The sequence below is a fragment of the Mytilus californianus genome, unplaced genomic scaffold (assembly GCF_021869535.1).
Source record: "Mytilus californianus isolate M0D057914Y unplaced genomic scaffold, xbMytCali1.0.p SCAF_12, whole genome shotgun sequence".
Lineage (NCBI taxonomy): Eukaryota > Metazoa > Mollusca > Bivalvia > Mytilida > Mytilidae > Mytilus > Mytilus californianus.
In genome coordinates, this window is record NW_026262604.1 from 55646782 (window position 1) to 55659888 (window position 13107).

Sequence of the window (13107 nt, forward strand, 5' to 3'; positions counted from 1 at the left end):
ACAGACCTTTGTTAACCATTTTGCTGGTCAGGGTATTCACATTTTATTTTTGACATCAATATCAATTTAAACAAGGGAAAGCATTGTTTGCAGCGTATTGAAGTATTTCGAATACACCAAAGTGCCCTCTACCAATGCAATTTCAGGATATGATGTTTAGTTCTTAGTAAAAGAGAGGCGAAAGATACCAGAGGAACATTCAAACTCATATGTCGAAAATACCTGACAACGCCATGGCTTAAAATAAAAAGACCAACAGACAAACAATAGTACACAAAATACAACATAGAAAACTAAAGACTGAACAACACGAACCCCACCAAAACCTGAGAGTGATCTTAGGTACTCCGGAAGGGTAAGCAGATCCTGATCCACATGTAACATAAAACCGGTTTTTTTCCTATGATCTTCGAGTCAGTTATTTTTAGAAGTGTGCATAACAAAAATGACCGAAATATTTCATCCAAATTCATCTAAAATAAACTTTGCATACAATCCTTTTAATATAAAAGTAAGATGTGGTATGATTTCCAATGAGACAACTATCCGCAAAAGTTCAAATGAAGTGGATGTAAGCAATTATAGGCAACCATACGGCCTTCAACAATAAGAAAATCCCATACCGTATAGTCGGCTATAATAGGCCCCGACGTGAAAATATGAAACGACTTAATTTAGAAAACCAACGGCCTTATCAATAACAAAACAATTTACGAAAAAAACAAATATGACACAAATGAACCAACGATATATATTTTGGTTGCTCACATAATTTTGTCAATATAACGAAACTATACAAAAAACTTTCATACAAACGGAAGATTAAGCTCCCGACAAAAACAAGTTAAACCATCGTTTTCTACGGAAAATGCCTGTACAGACTAATGATATCAAGAATTTAAGGTTCCAATTGCATAGGAAAAATTGAATTTGGCTTTTCGTTTTATTACTGTTTTTGTTCATGTAGCTTCTAACGTGTTAAATACTTCCATAATATTGCAATGTTTTTGTGTGCGTTCGTGTTAAATCAAGTCGATAAAAGCGCTTTGAACACTAACCATTTAAAAATGCATTACATTGTTTTTCATTTAGCAAAATACTATTGTTTTTAATAGTCAAATAGTTTGAGGGCTAAACAGAGTTCCTAAAATGATAAGAGTAAGCCATGTTGTGCTAAGAATGACAAAATAATGATTTCTCTATGTTGAATTTTTCGTTAGTCTTGTTATTCTCTACACATAGTGAAAATCCAGTTAGAAATACGTATCAAGCGAACAAATCATAAACACGTCTTGCTTGTTGCTCTTTAAAAAAGACGACTGTCAAGATATGTATATAAATAATTTAACAAGATACATGTTTTCGTTATATACATGTAAGTCTATTGTTGATTTTATTCTAAAGTTTGTATTTCCCTGTGTTCAAAAGGGATAAAAGCACCATACATCCTAGTCAAGTGTATAATATGATCTGAGATGCAGATCTACAATCTATAATTGAAATACAAAAATTACAAAATAGAAAATAGAAAACAAAATCGAACTCACCTAAAATGAACAAAAATTTCATATTGTTTTGTGTCTTTTTGAAAATAAGCAACGTTGCTGTATTATTATTAATGTAGCTACAATATACATGCCAACACCGTGTAGAACCAAAAAACAAATAAAGAAAAGCTATAACAAACATTATAAGTTAGAAAGGCCACATGTTTGGCCCCTTAATTCGAAAATTAAAAAGTATTGTAAATCTACCAAATAATACCTCTCGGATGATTATAAGAAATCAGTATTTATATGTTTGTAAAAGACATTTAAATAGGGCTTTTAACCTCTTGGATTTAGTGTAAAACTCCTTAAATACCAGAATAACACGAGATCTTGTCATTAATATTAAATATTAGAAACAGCATAACCCAAAAAGTAAAACACCATAACGCTCCTGCTCATAACCAAAAAATAAATGTTAAATTGTTATTCTAGGTCAAATTTGTCAAAGTGACAACACATTTATAAATAAAATAAACATAATTTTGAAAGGCTTTAGTAATTGTACTACTTTTGCAACTTCCGGGACCAATAATGGCTATTATCATCATACCTTCTTTATATTTTTGTATAGTCTTTCTGTATCTGTATGTTGCTTTTCGGGCTGTTGTTTGTTCATGCATCGTTTTTACTTCACCGTCAATTTGTCTGATTTGTTTTTCGACGTATTGTGTTTCATTGTCGAAATCCAATATATCTGTCCGCTGTAAACTTTTCAATTAACTGCGAGACAGTCACTTTATATATACTATAGTTTTGATTATAAAGAAGTGTCATTCAAGTGGGAGGTTTGGCTAGCTATAAAACCAACTTTGTAGCGGAATATGCCTGTACCAAATCAGGAATATGACAGTTGGTGGGGGTGGTGTTGCTCAAGCTCCAGTGTTTTATGTAATTCTTTGTGGACTGTTGCTCGTCATGTTCGTCTTTTGGTCGTCTTTTGTATTTTTGCCTCGGTATTGTCAGTTATGAGTGAGGAACAACATGTCTGCTCAAAATACGCCAGCCTTGTCATTTCGAGATAAGATTCTCCACATGGAGATGAGACTTGTCTGAATTTATTATAATGACTTAGGCTATATAGGCCTGTCTAGATATCATCTGTCTCACACAATCGGCTATGACATCGAAGGCATTTATATACAGAATTCTATAATGTAAAGTTTAAATAAACCCGATATTGCTTGTGAGCGTTTGTTTACAGGCGACCGAATTAAATTTAGAGGTTAGGAATGTCATCAATAGTAAAAAACTGATTTGGTATTGTATACAGATAACAACACATTTAAAAAGAGAGACAAATCCGTTGAATAGAGACAAATACTTTATTCGTCATAACAGTATGTTTCCAGTTATAAATAAATGATCATTGACCACAACAACCAACAAATTACATCAAGCTATACTAAAAGACTATCATCACATTCATTTGGTATATTATTTCACTTATCTGTTATTGTAACAGAAACGATTTTTTTCTTAGTCAATATTGTGAGATCAATGTAAAAAAACATCAACACTTTTTGCGTTTCACACGAAATTATTGAAAGGCTTGCATACTCCAATTTCTAAGCCTCATAAAAACGTTAATAAATTTCTGACATTGACCTATTTTTGAATATATGACAGTTAACAAATCTGGCACATGTGTCATTTATTTGTATTTTTTTTCCGGGGATCGTAACTCAACTTGTTCGACACATCTTGGTTTAATACAAACAAGATTAATTGTCATATATGTATAACGAAAATAAAATGTAAACAACTTTTCATTTTTGAAGCAATTCATTATTAAAATGTCAATAACATAAAGTATAATTATAAAAGAATAATTGTATTACGAAGATGACTTATAAGATGTAAAAAGAAATATGAATATGTATAAAACTTAACAATGATTTTGTCAGACGTTAAGTAGTTTTTCTTTTTCAGGTCTTCATATCAATGTAACAATATCATAAATTATCTTAAGTTCTGCGGGTGTCTCTAGAATCATCCTACCATTCCCACTGAAACAGAAAATATTTCAACTTAAATAATGGTAGATACCTAAATAAAAGTGGAAACTTCTCAATTAAATCAAATCTTTAAAGTGTGTTAAGTTTTGGACTTTTACATTCTGATTAAAATATAGATTCTATGTTCATGGAAATGTATATAATTATGCTATTAGTATAATACAAGACATGGAGAGATCACGAACCGAGCAATATTCAAATACAAAATTCTTCATTGAGTGTTATAAAGAAAAAGCACTGGAATCAACAAACTGTATAGAAACGGTTTTTGTTAAAATGTATCGGTTTCGCAATTCACAAGTTACATGTTTAACGCGCGTCTGGCATATCAAATTATAAGCCTGGTACCTTTGATAACTATTTGCTCATCATAGATTATACTTTTTCACTGTTGGTTATTTTATTTGTGCACACGTACCTAATTGATATCTGCAGTTCCACATACATGAATACAACCTTAAGAGTTACATGAGTAGAAGAAGATATTATTTTCATATGACAGTACACATTATTACTCTATTTGCAGCTCCCTGTTCCTTAATAATCTCTAGGATAACGATATCAAACGTTACTTTTTGGTTTTTTAACTTTTGTCATAATATATTTGCCTTACAAATATTGATTCATCAACTTATTGATTTTACAAAGAATATTATTGTTTTTATTCTACTTTGGCGGGAAAAAACTTTCATTCTGTAAAATACTCACTCCGTGTCAATCGAGCCCCTGCAAAAAAGATTATTGCAAGTTAAGATACGTTCTCATTTTGTGTAATGAGAAATATTACGATATAAAGTTAATGCTACAGATAATTCTGTCCACTAGCTAATATAATCTACGCATTTGTTTTTATAACTAGAAATACATCTATTTGTACTGGACAGGTAAACTGTTTGGTTTCTACTTTTTTTTGGTCGGAGAACTCCCTGTTTTAAGGGTTTCACAACAGAAGTCCGCGCTCCTGTGTTTACATAAAATTATTATTGATGTGATTATACCTTGTAAATTGACTCGTAAAACAATATGTATATCAATCGGAGTAGTGAAGTCTTTTTCAACCCTCTGGTATAGGCGGGCATCATATTTCGGAATTGTTTGTTTAAATGCTTTTCAACTTCGAACCTAATGGTTTTTATATTTGTTTTGATTCAAGCACCAGTGATGAAGACGAAACGCGTTTCTGGCGTACTTAAGTATAACCCTATTACAGTTGATGCAATTGTTTTGCAATTTATCATTTGAAATGATTGAATAATAGTATTTTACGCCACTTTCAGAACCCTCGACTATATCAGGACTGCCAGTTGTTATTGGTTGAAGAATCTGACAACCCTAGTCAATTAAGATCGGAGTCGAACGCACCTTTTACTTGCGGAGGTCGAACACCCAAAAATAAGTGTTTACAGACTAGAAATCGCTATCATACAATGCTAGTTCATTTTTTAGCTTTAATGTTTACTGAAAGTTTTTGCGAATTTAATTAAAACATTTTATGCTTTTTTTTTGTAATTATCGTGTGTCAATATTTTAGATAATACATTTTCACATGTTTGAAAAATAGCTAGTTCATTAACTTCAAGTTGTAAATCTTTCATGACTGGAGATAACGAAGGAGGAAACTGAGCATTGTCTTCAATATATATAAAATATATATCAATACTTACGCCTTGCTTGCATAACGTCTCCTAATATGTCTGCTATTTGGTCAGGGGTTGAACCCACTAAAATAGAATGCACTGGTTGAACATGTGTATCGAAATGACAATTTAAAATTTCTGTTTGAATCCTTTATTAATTATCCAGATATCTAGCATAGTATATGTATTTCTTAAACCACCAATAACAAATAATAAGCCCGAATTATTTTATTGTTTGTAAACAGCAACTTTGTTATTTGTGTCGTTAAATTGTGTTGACTGTATCAACATTTGCAATATACACTAACATACGGTATAAAACTTGTGTTGACGTTCACAATTTTAGTTTGTAGAATTTTATTTATGTCCTTACGAAGAAGTAAAGGTTCCCTAAAATTTAATTACATCCTCTTAATGTCTAGAAATCATCATGTTTTATCCAGATTCCTTAATTGAGAGCGTTGTAGTAAAACGGAATACAATACATCGTCTCCGATTAAAGTTGCACTCGCCATGGAAAGTTTAGAACTGCGCGGCAAAACCTCGCGTTTTTACCTGTTCCCAAGTCTCGTAGGAATAACATTTTCATTTCGAAATAATGTATAGTGATGCACTTCCATATTACAATCCTTAATTGTGTTAAGGGGGTACGGAACACCTAAGGGAGCTAAATCTTTAAAACCCATTTGAACGTCTAAATCATCTACTATTAGTATAGACAAAAATCAAGCTTCTCTATGATCAAAATTAGTGTCTGTCAAACTGAAAAAGAAATTATTCCTGTTAACAGTGTGGTTCAAATTTCTTGAAATTTTCATTTTTTTGTCAACAGTTCAAAGTAAATGTTTTATCAAAATTTTGTGAAGATTAAACAAACCAAATCTATTTAAGTCAAAGTGTTGGGTGAATAACATAAATAAAACATAACAATTTCAAATACAATCAACTATACTTACTGGCTCTCATCTGGATTGCTCTTACTACAAAAGAAACAAAAAAAACACTGTTACATTTGTCTTTGTAAAAAAAACACATACACACATAACAGCGTCAACAATGTAGAGGAAACGTGCGTCTGGCAAACCACATTATGTCCCTGGTATATGTGATTACATTTTGTATGACAGTCATTTTGTAACAATATTGAAAACAAATCATGATTCACGATAATATATATCGACTGTACATATAACGCATTTAAATCCTAGAGAAATTTGTTCCATTCACATGTGTTAAAATGAAGATTTATCTTTTTATTTATTAACTGTCCTATTCTCTTTTTTTCTTTATTTTGTCAGATATTAGAAATCCTCCGGTGTTATCCTTGTAGTACCATTAAAAACTTTATCAACTGACCTCTACTTTACTTTCAAAATTTTATTACACATAGATTAAAATAAATAATAAATCTTATTACATTCTTGTTATCTTTTTTCATTATGTTTGAAAAAATGTTCCAACCTTTAAATGAATGAAAAATCTAGTGAGAAACATTTCCCAACAAATTATCAATGACTTATATCACAAAACAATGATTTTCTTTAGTTCTGTTATTTATATACTATCAAATCACAACAGTCTTTTAAAAAGCACATCCTTAAGTTTACCCAAATATCAATCTTACCTTTAATATCTTCTGGTAGCATTGCTGTAAAAAAAATAAGATATGTTATCATATGTTGCTATATTATTTTAAGCTGGTATATAACACTACAGGGAGATAACTCTTACAAATCAACTGAACGTTTTAATCACGTTCTATTGTTAAGGAAATATTAAGCTTCTCAATGATCAAAATTAATGTTTGTCACACTGCTATATATCCAATGAAATTTTGCATTTCAAATCCGATAAAGTGTGTGGTTAAAGTTTTTTGAAATTTTTATATTTTTGTCAAAGGGTCAAAGTAAATATTCTGTCAATATGTTATGAAAATTAAACGAGCCAAATTATTTTAGTCAAGGTGTTTGGTACCACCTAAGCATAAGCATACCATTATGATTATTAGTAATAGATAAGAGGTTAAAAGTTAACCGATGGTCAAATCTAATTCATTCATTGAGTAGATCAAGGTAAATATCAAAACTTGTGGATTGTCGCAAAGTTTAAAATTTGGAATCACTGTAAAATCAATGAAATAAATTTCAATAAAACATTTATTCACATTTAATACAATAACAAAATATTGTGAAAAAGTGTTGTTATGTGTTTAAAGGTGTGTTTTTGATTCAATAAATTATCTATTCAAATATGCTGCAGGGGCTAAAACATTAATGGTACCGATTCTAATTCATCGCATTTCGTCAATTTCAGTCTCGGGATTTCAGTCTTCTAGTAATGTCATCATTGGACATATAGCTTCTAACATTGCACCGTATTTACACATTCCTGGCTTTGAAATGTTTTGGTTTAAACATTCGGAATGACATGTAATCCCGAAAAACGCTCCAGAAGCACGCCATTTTTAACTGTCTATTTCATTCACTGTTTCTTCTGTGATGGTCTAGTTGAACATTGTTTAGTAAAAAATCACAAACAGAATGAGTTCTTTGTTTTAATCGTACGTATGACAAAAACAAAATTTGATCTAAAATTCAGTTTCAAATTTTCAGTTTTATTGGTGTACTGCAAACAAACATATGATGTCTATAAACCTGGTGGATAATTGTGTTATGTTAAATAATTTGATTTAAAATAGATCAAAAAGTTCATAAAGACGTTATTTTATACTCACTTGCTAATCCATGTACCCCGCCGCTTATGTCACCTGTAAGATTATATTTTTAGTGTAGAGATGTACTATGAGCAGTAAACAAAATAACATTTTGTGAATTAATTTATTATTCTGGTGACATCTTCTTTCATGGAGGTAATTATTACCAGATGACCATGAATTACGATTTTAAATATCGACATTTGGAAAAAATACTCACAAAAAGTGAACGTCAGTGGTATAAACATCATTATATTGATTGAATTTCTAGAACGAGTATTAAAAAAATACCTTTGTCATTTCATACTCATATTGGGATTATAAGATTAGTGTTAATGTTTTGTATTTAAATATATTGTTGCTTTCTTTATCAAAGGCAATAGATAAATGGTGCTCGAATTCGTGAAGCAATTTTAATAAACAAATCAAGATTAAAAACAGAAGATAATCACGAGAAACGACAGGGCATGCGTCTTTTGTTATGAATGCACTACCCATTATGCGCTTTACAAAGTAATCTCTTCATCTGGAGAAACAACATGGATCCAACTTACTTTACACATTTTACACTATCTAAAGAATCAAACCCTCAATCTAACGTACAAAGTTGTAACCCAATTGTAACGCAACATATTTATAAGTGTTTCTCGTTTCTCGTTTTTTATATAGATTAGACCGTTGGTTTTCCCGTTTGAATGTTTTTACACTAGTAATTTTTGGTGCCCTTTATAGCGTGCTGTTCGGTGTGAGCCAAGGCTCGGTGTTGAAGACCGTACTTTGACCTATAATGGTTTACTTTTATAAATTTTGACTTGGATGGAGAGTTGTCTCATTGGCACTCATACCACATCTTCTTATATCTATAACATATTGTATACTCGAATTTTTTCAGTTTAAATTATTTCTAGTCAATGGAAGATAATCTTATGTGAACAATCTTCCATTGGACATAACAAATTATTCTAAATTCAATTGCTATATCCTCTCGCCGGAAGTCTTAATTATAAACTATAATGAGTATAATCAAAACTGGGGATAATGGAAATACGATTAACAATGTGTTAAGAATAATAATAAATAAAGACCTCATAAGCCAAAAAAAAAAAAGGAAAGACAACATCGTGTTAGACAACCAAAGTTGAGAGGCCTATAGCTTTGTGTACCAGCCATGCGTTTTGTGTTCACTAGACTAATTAATGACGCTCAAATAAATAGTGTGTTGGGCCACATGAATAAAATTGAATACGTCTAAAACTGAAATGTCTAAACAATCAAAAATTCTATAACAAACCCGGGCTGAATCAGGTTCTTTCGAATGGTAAGTAGACACAATTTCGTTCCGGTGACATATATTTTTTTTTCGCTGCAATGTCTAAACAATAAAAAATTCTATTACAAACCCGGGCTGAATCAGGTTCTTTCGAATGGTTAGTAGACACAATTTCGTTCCGGTGACATATAGTTTTTTTCATTCATCTATTGCAAGAATATACTAACTGCACGAGTTGTTTACTCTTGAGGTTAACATGTGTACCATTAGCTTTTACCCATATTTTAACATAAGTATTGAAAGAAAATGGATTGAGTAGATATCATAATCACCATTTCAAATGATACAAAGATGCTGTAAATCTATTTATTTTGGAATTATTTACGATCTTTCGCAAATAGAAAAAACAATTGTCATGAATATGACAAATTTGATTTTCTCTTGTGTAAAGAAAGCCACAAACACGAATTGCTACGTAGTCGGGTAGAGACGGTTTATCGAGAAAATAAGCATCCGCACTACAATTAGTTCACTTTATTAGAATTTCTTTAAAATTACAACAACAAAAATAAACGAACTTCAAGGAAAATCTAAAATAGAAAGTCCTTTAAAATTTGGAAAAATCAAAAGCTCTAACTGATCAGACGAATGGAAAACAACTGTCATATTCCTAACTTGGTAAAGGCATTTCATACTGTAGAAAATAAACACTAGACACCTATCAATATACTTACGTATTTGGTCAGGAATCATTCCTATTGCTGTAAACATAGTTTCTGAAGAAAAGAAAAATCAAATTCGGAATTACCTTATTATGTTTATGATATATTATTAGTATACATGTCTCTTTTCTCGTCAAACCCGTAGATTTTCTTATATTTAATTTTTTTTATTAATCAGTAATTAATAGTTTATGTCGGTAGTTTATTCCATTCAATTTTAAGAATGACAAAAACATATATAGTGCAGAAAGTATATTCCAAGACATTTATTTTGTTGTTGAAGGCCGTACGTCATTTAACTTTATATTGAGGGATAACTGTTAGTGTTGAAACAAATCAATTTGGAAAATTGAAGAAGAGCTGATGAATTTTATGCTGACTTCGTGGAGATATGACGTATTTCCTTACATAACGAATTGGCGTTTACGTCTCCATTCATGGACCCTGAACATTTATAGTCGTATCTGATAAAAGCTCACTATTTAAAAGTAACTGTTATGATATATTTACACCTTTGATAACATCAAATATGAAATATGAAAGAAAAAAAAAACCCAGTATTTGTACATACATATAATAATACTATAACATCATAAATTTCTCACCTATTTGAGCTGGAGACATATTACTTGATATGGGATTTGCTTGGGCCATAGCTAAGCCTGGAGACATCATCCCAGCTGTTGCCGTGGCACCAATATTGCCTAGGGCGGATGCACCATTTCCTGTGCCAGGCATTCCTGTCAAACCAGTACCAGTTGGACTTTGGAATGTAAATTTACTTCCGCCGGTTTGCGTAGATGCTGTTTTCGAAAAAGCGTCTGAATTTAAAAAAAAAATATTTTGTTTAATCTCATTCTCCTACACCTCACAATATTTGCAATACATTTGCCAGTCTTTTATTGGACTACCATATCATTGATTGTTTACTTAACATATATGTTTGATTCCTATGATTTGGTTGTTATATTTTATGAAAAAAACATACAATTGAAGTAACAATAAGCAGCGAATTAAATATTTGTAAAAAGAACTGTCAACTTGAGGGGCAGTATCATATTTTTTTTCTTAAAGATATAATGAAACTTGACATTTAAGGCTAATTGAGTTTAATGCCGACATACAGTTTCTTATAACTGACTGAATATAAATAATTTGACAAAGTATAAACATAAACTTTAAGTACTTTAAGAATCATATCATATCTATACTCTCACTGTATTCCGATGTCTCCAGTACATAGAAAGGTAGCGCTAGAATTTTGAGTAATACAATTTAAATTTCTGCTTTTTTTATTTTTCAACTTTATTGATGTAAGGTTAAATGTCAACTACACGTCCAGAATATTACATAACTTCATAATACATCATGATAAGTGTTAGTATTACGAAAAAATATTTTTTTGGCTCAGTGAAACATATATTTGTTGTTTTTCTCAATTGAGATTTTTTTCTTTTTTTATATAATTTCGTTTTTTATCATGAATTTTCAGGAATCTATAAAAATTCATCTTGTAGCACAATAATCTATGGATTTAGTATGTATAATAATACCATTTGCATAAATACAATTTTAATAGTAATAACAGTACAAGAACACAAATACAAATACATATACCATGCCATATTCATTGAAATATACATTAACATTAACACTATATATATCTACGTCTAAATTGAAAAAAAAAGTTCAAACCTATGATTGCGTTGGATAAAAACCGCAATATGTATACGTGTGCATGCAAAACAAATTTCTTGGTAGAGGGGTCTAAATACAGAACAAACAACATTTTCCAAAAGACCAAAAAAGGGAAAAAGTATATTTAAACAAAACGCATTTGACTAACAGGTCGAACAATTGATGTTCTTAAACCCTGCTGACGGCCATTGGCGATTCCCAAATAAACGGATCACAAGATGTAACAAAATGGATCTTTATTACTAATGTAATACCAAACAGAAAACAATAAACTTGCGGAAAGATGGTATACCGCAGACATGAGGTGCAAAAATTTGTACACCATATCCGGATTTCGACAATTAATGTCTCTTCAGTGATGTTAGGAATCGAAACGGTATTTGGAAAGCCATATAATTTACCGCAATTTAGGATAGACTCTTGAATATTGAAAAGTCGAAATAGGATGAACGGATCATACAAACCCGAAGGCAAATATAATACAAGCCCAAACGAAAAAATATAAATAAGTCTAAATTGAAAACAACGTTCAAACCTATGATTGCGTTGGATAAAAACCGCAATTTGTATACGTGTGCATGCAAAAGAAATAGCTTAGTAGAGGGATCTCAATACAGCACAAACAACATTTTCCAAAAGAGTTAAATAGTTTAATCCACTTAAGATTTATCTTATATAATGTTCTTACACCAGACAATTTTAGCCCATTTATAAAATTTCTCAAATTAATGATTTGTAGTATGCTTGGTATAGAAGATCCTGCTTTATCTCTTCAGGTGTATCATTCTACATGAATGTATACATTTAACTATAACTAAGTTGACGTACAATATTGTAATCGGGACCTGGGATGGACGGGAACAGTTGATTAAATTTTGATATAATTAGAGCCTTCATGATCGTCATTTTACCAAATGAGGTAAGTGACCGTTTTGAATATTTTTGTAATATATTTGTTTTTATTTCTTGTGTTCGGGTAAACATAATTTAGGTTTAACATTCTATCTTAATTAACACAAAAAGTGATATCCGACAATTTGAAGGTATTGGAACCTACTTCAGTCCCCACATTACACCAATTTTGTCTTGACTATGTCTTTTACTTCATATACTGTTAGTTTTGTCTAAATTAATTTCCAGTCCTTGATCTTTGTTTGCTTAACGTGAGAAAACCAGATTTGTCTACTTATGTTCAATATAACACAAAAAATTGTTCAACACAACACCATCAAAAGAACAAGGGGAAAGTTATATAACCATAACGGACGATGATTCCCTGATAGCACCCGTCGTGTTGCTCATGTTAAAAGTCAGTAAGTAATGATCATTGCTTATTCTTCATACTGAGGTAGATTTGTTTATGTCCAACCCTAAAACATGACCAACTGTGAAAAGGTAAAATAAAAATTGACATATTTGAAGATCAGGGGATAGACAATAATATGATATATTGAAACAACAAATGTGCATTGAAAAATAAAACATCATAAAGAACAATGCAG

General features: G+C 30.9%; 1 protein-coding gene across 1 annotated transcript in view; it reads right to left on the reverse strand.

Annotated features, from left to right (window-relative positions):
- Positions 1-2858: 2858 nt before the first annotated feature.
- Positions 2859-13107, reverse strand: part of LOC127721140 (uncharacterized) — a 66870-nt gene continuing 56621 nt past the window's right edge. Inside the window, exons 32-39 of the mRNA XM_052227813.1 lie at positions 10513-10728; positions 9920-9961; positions 7937-7969; positions 6827-6850; positions 6159-6182; positions 5230-5286; positions 4274-4291; positions 2859-3556 (exon numbers count right to left, since the gene is read on the reverse strand). Coding sequence (XP_052083773.1) covers positions 3540-3556; positions 4274-4291; positions 5230-5286; positions 6159-6182; positions 6827-6850; positions 7937-7969; positions 9920-9961; positions 10513-10728 — 431 coding nt within the window. The 3' untranslated portion in view covers positions 2859-3539. The remainder of the gene's footprint in view (positions 3557-4273; positions 4292-5229; positions 5287-6158; positions 6183-6826; positions 6851-7936; positions 7970-9919; positions 9962-10512; positions 10729-13107) is intronic.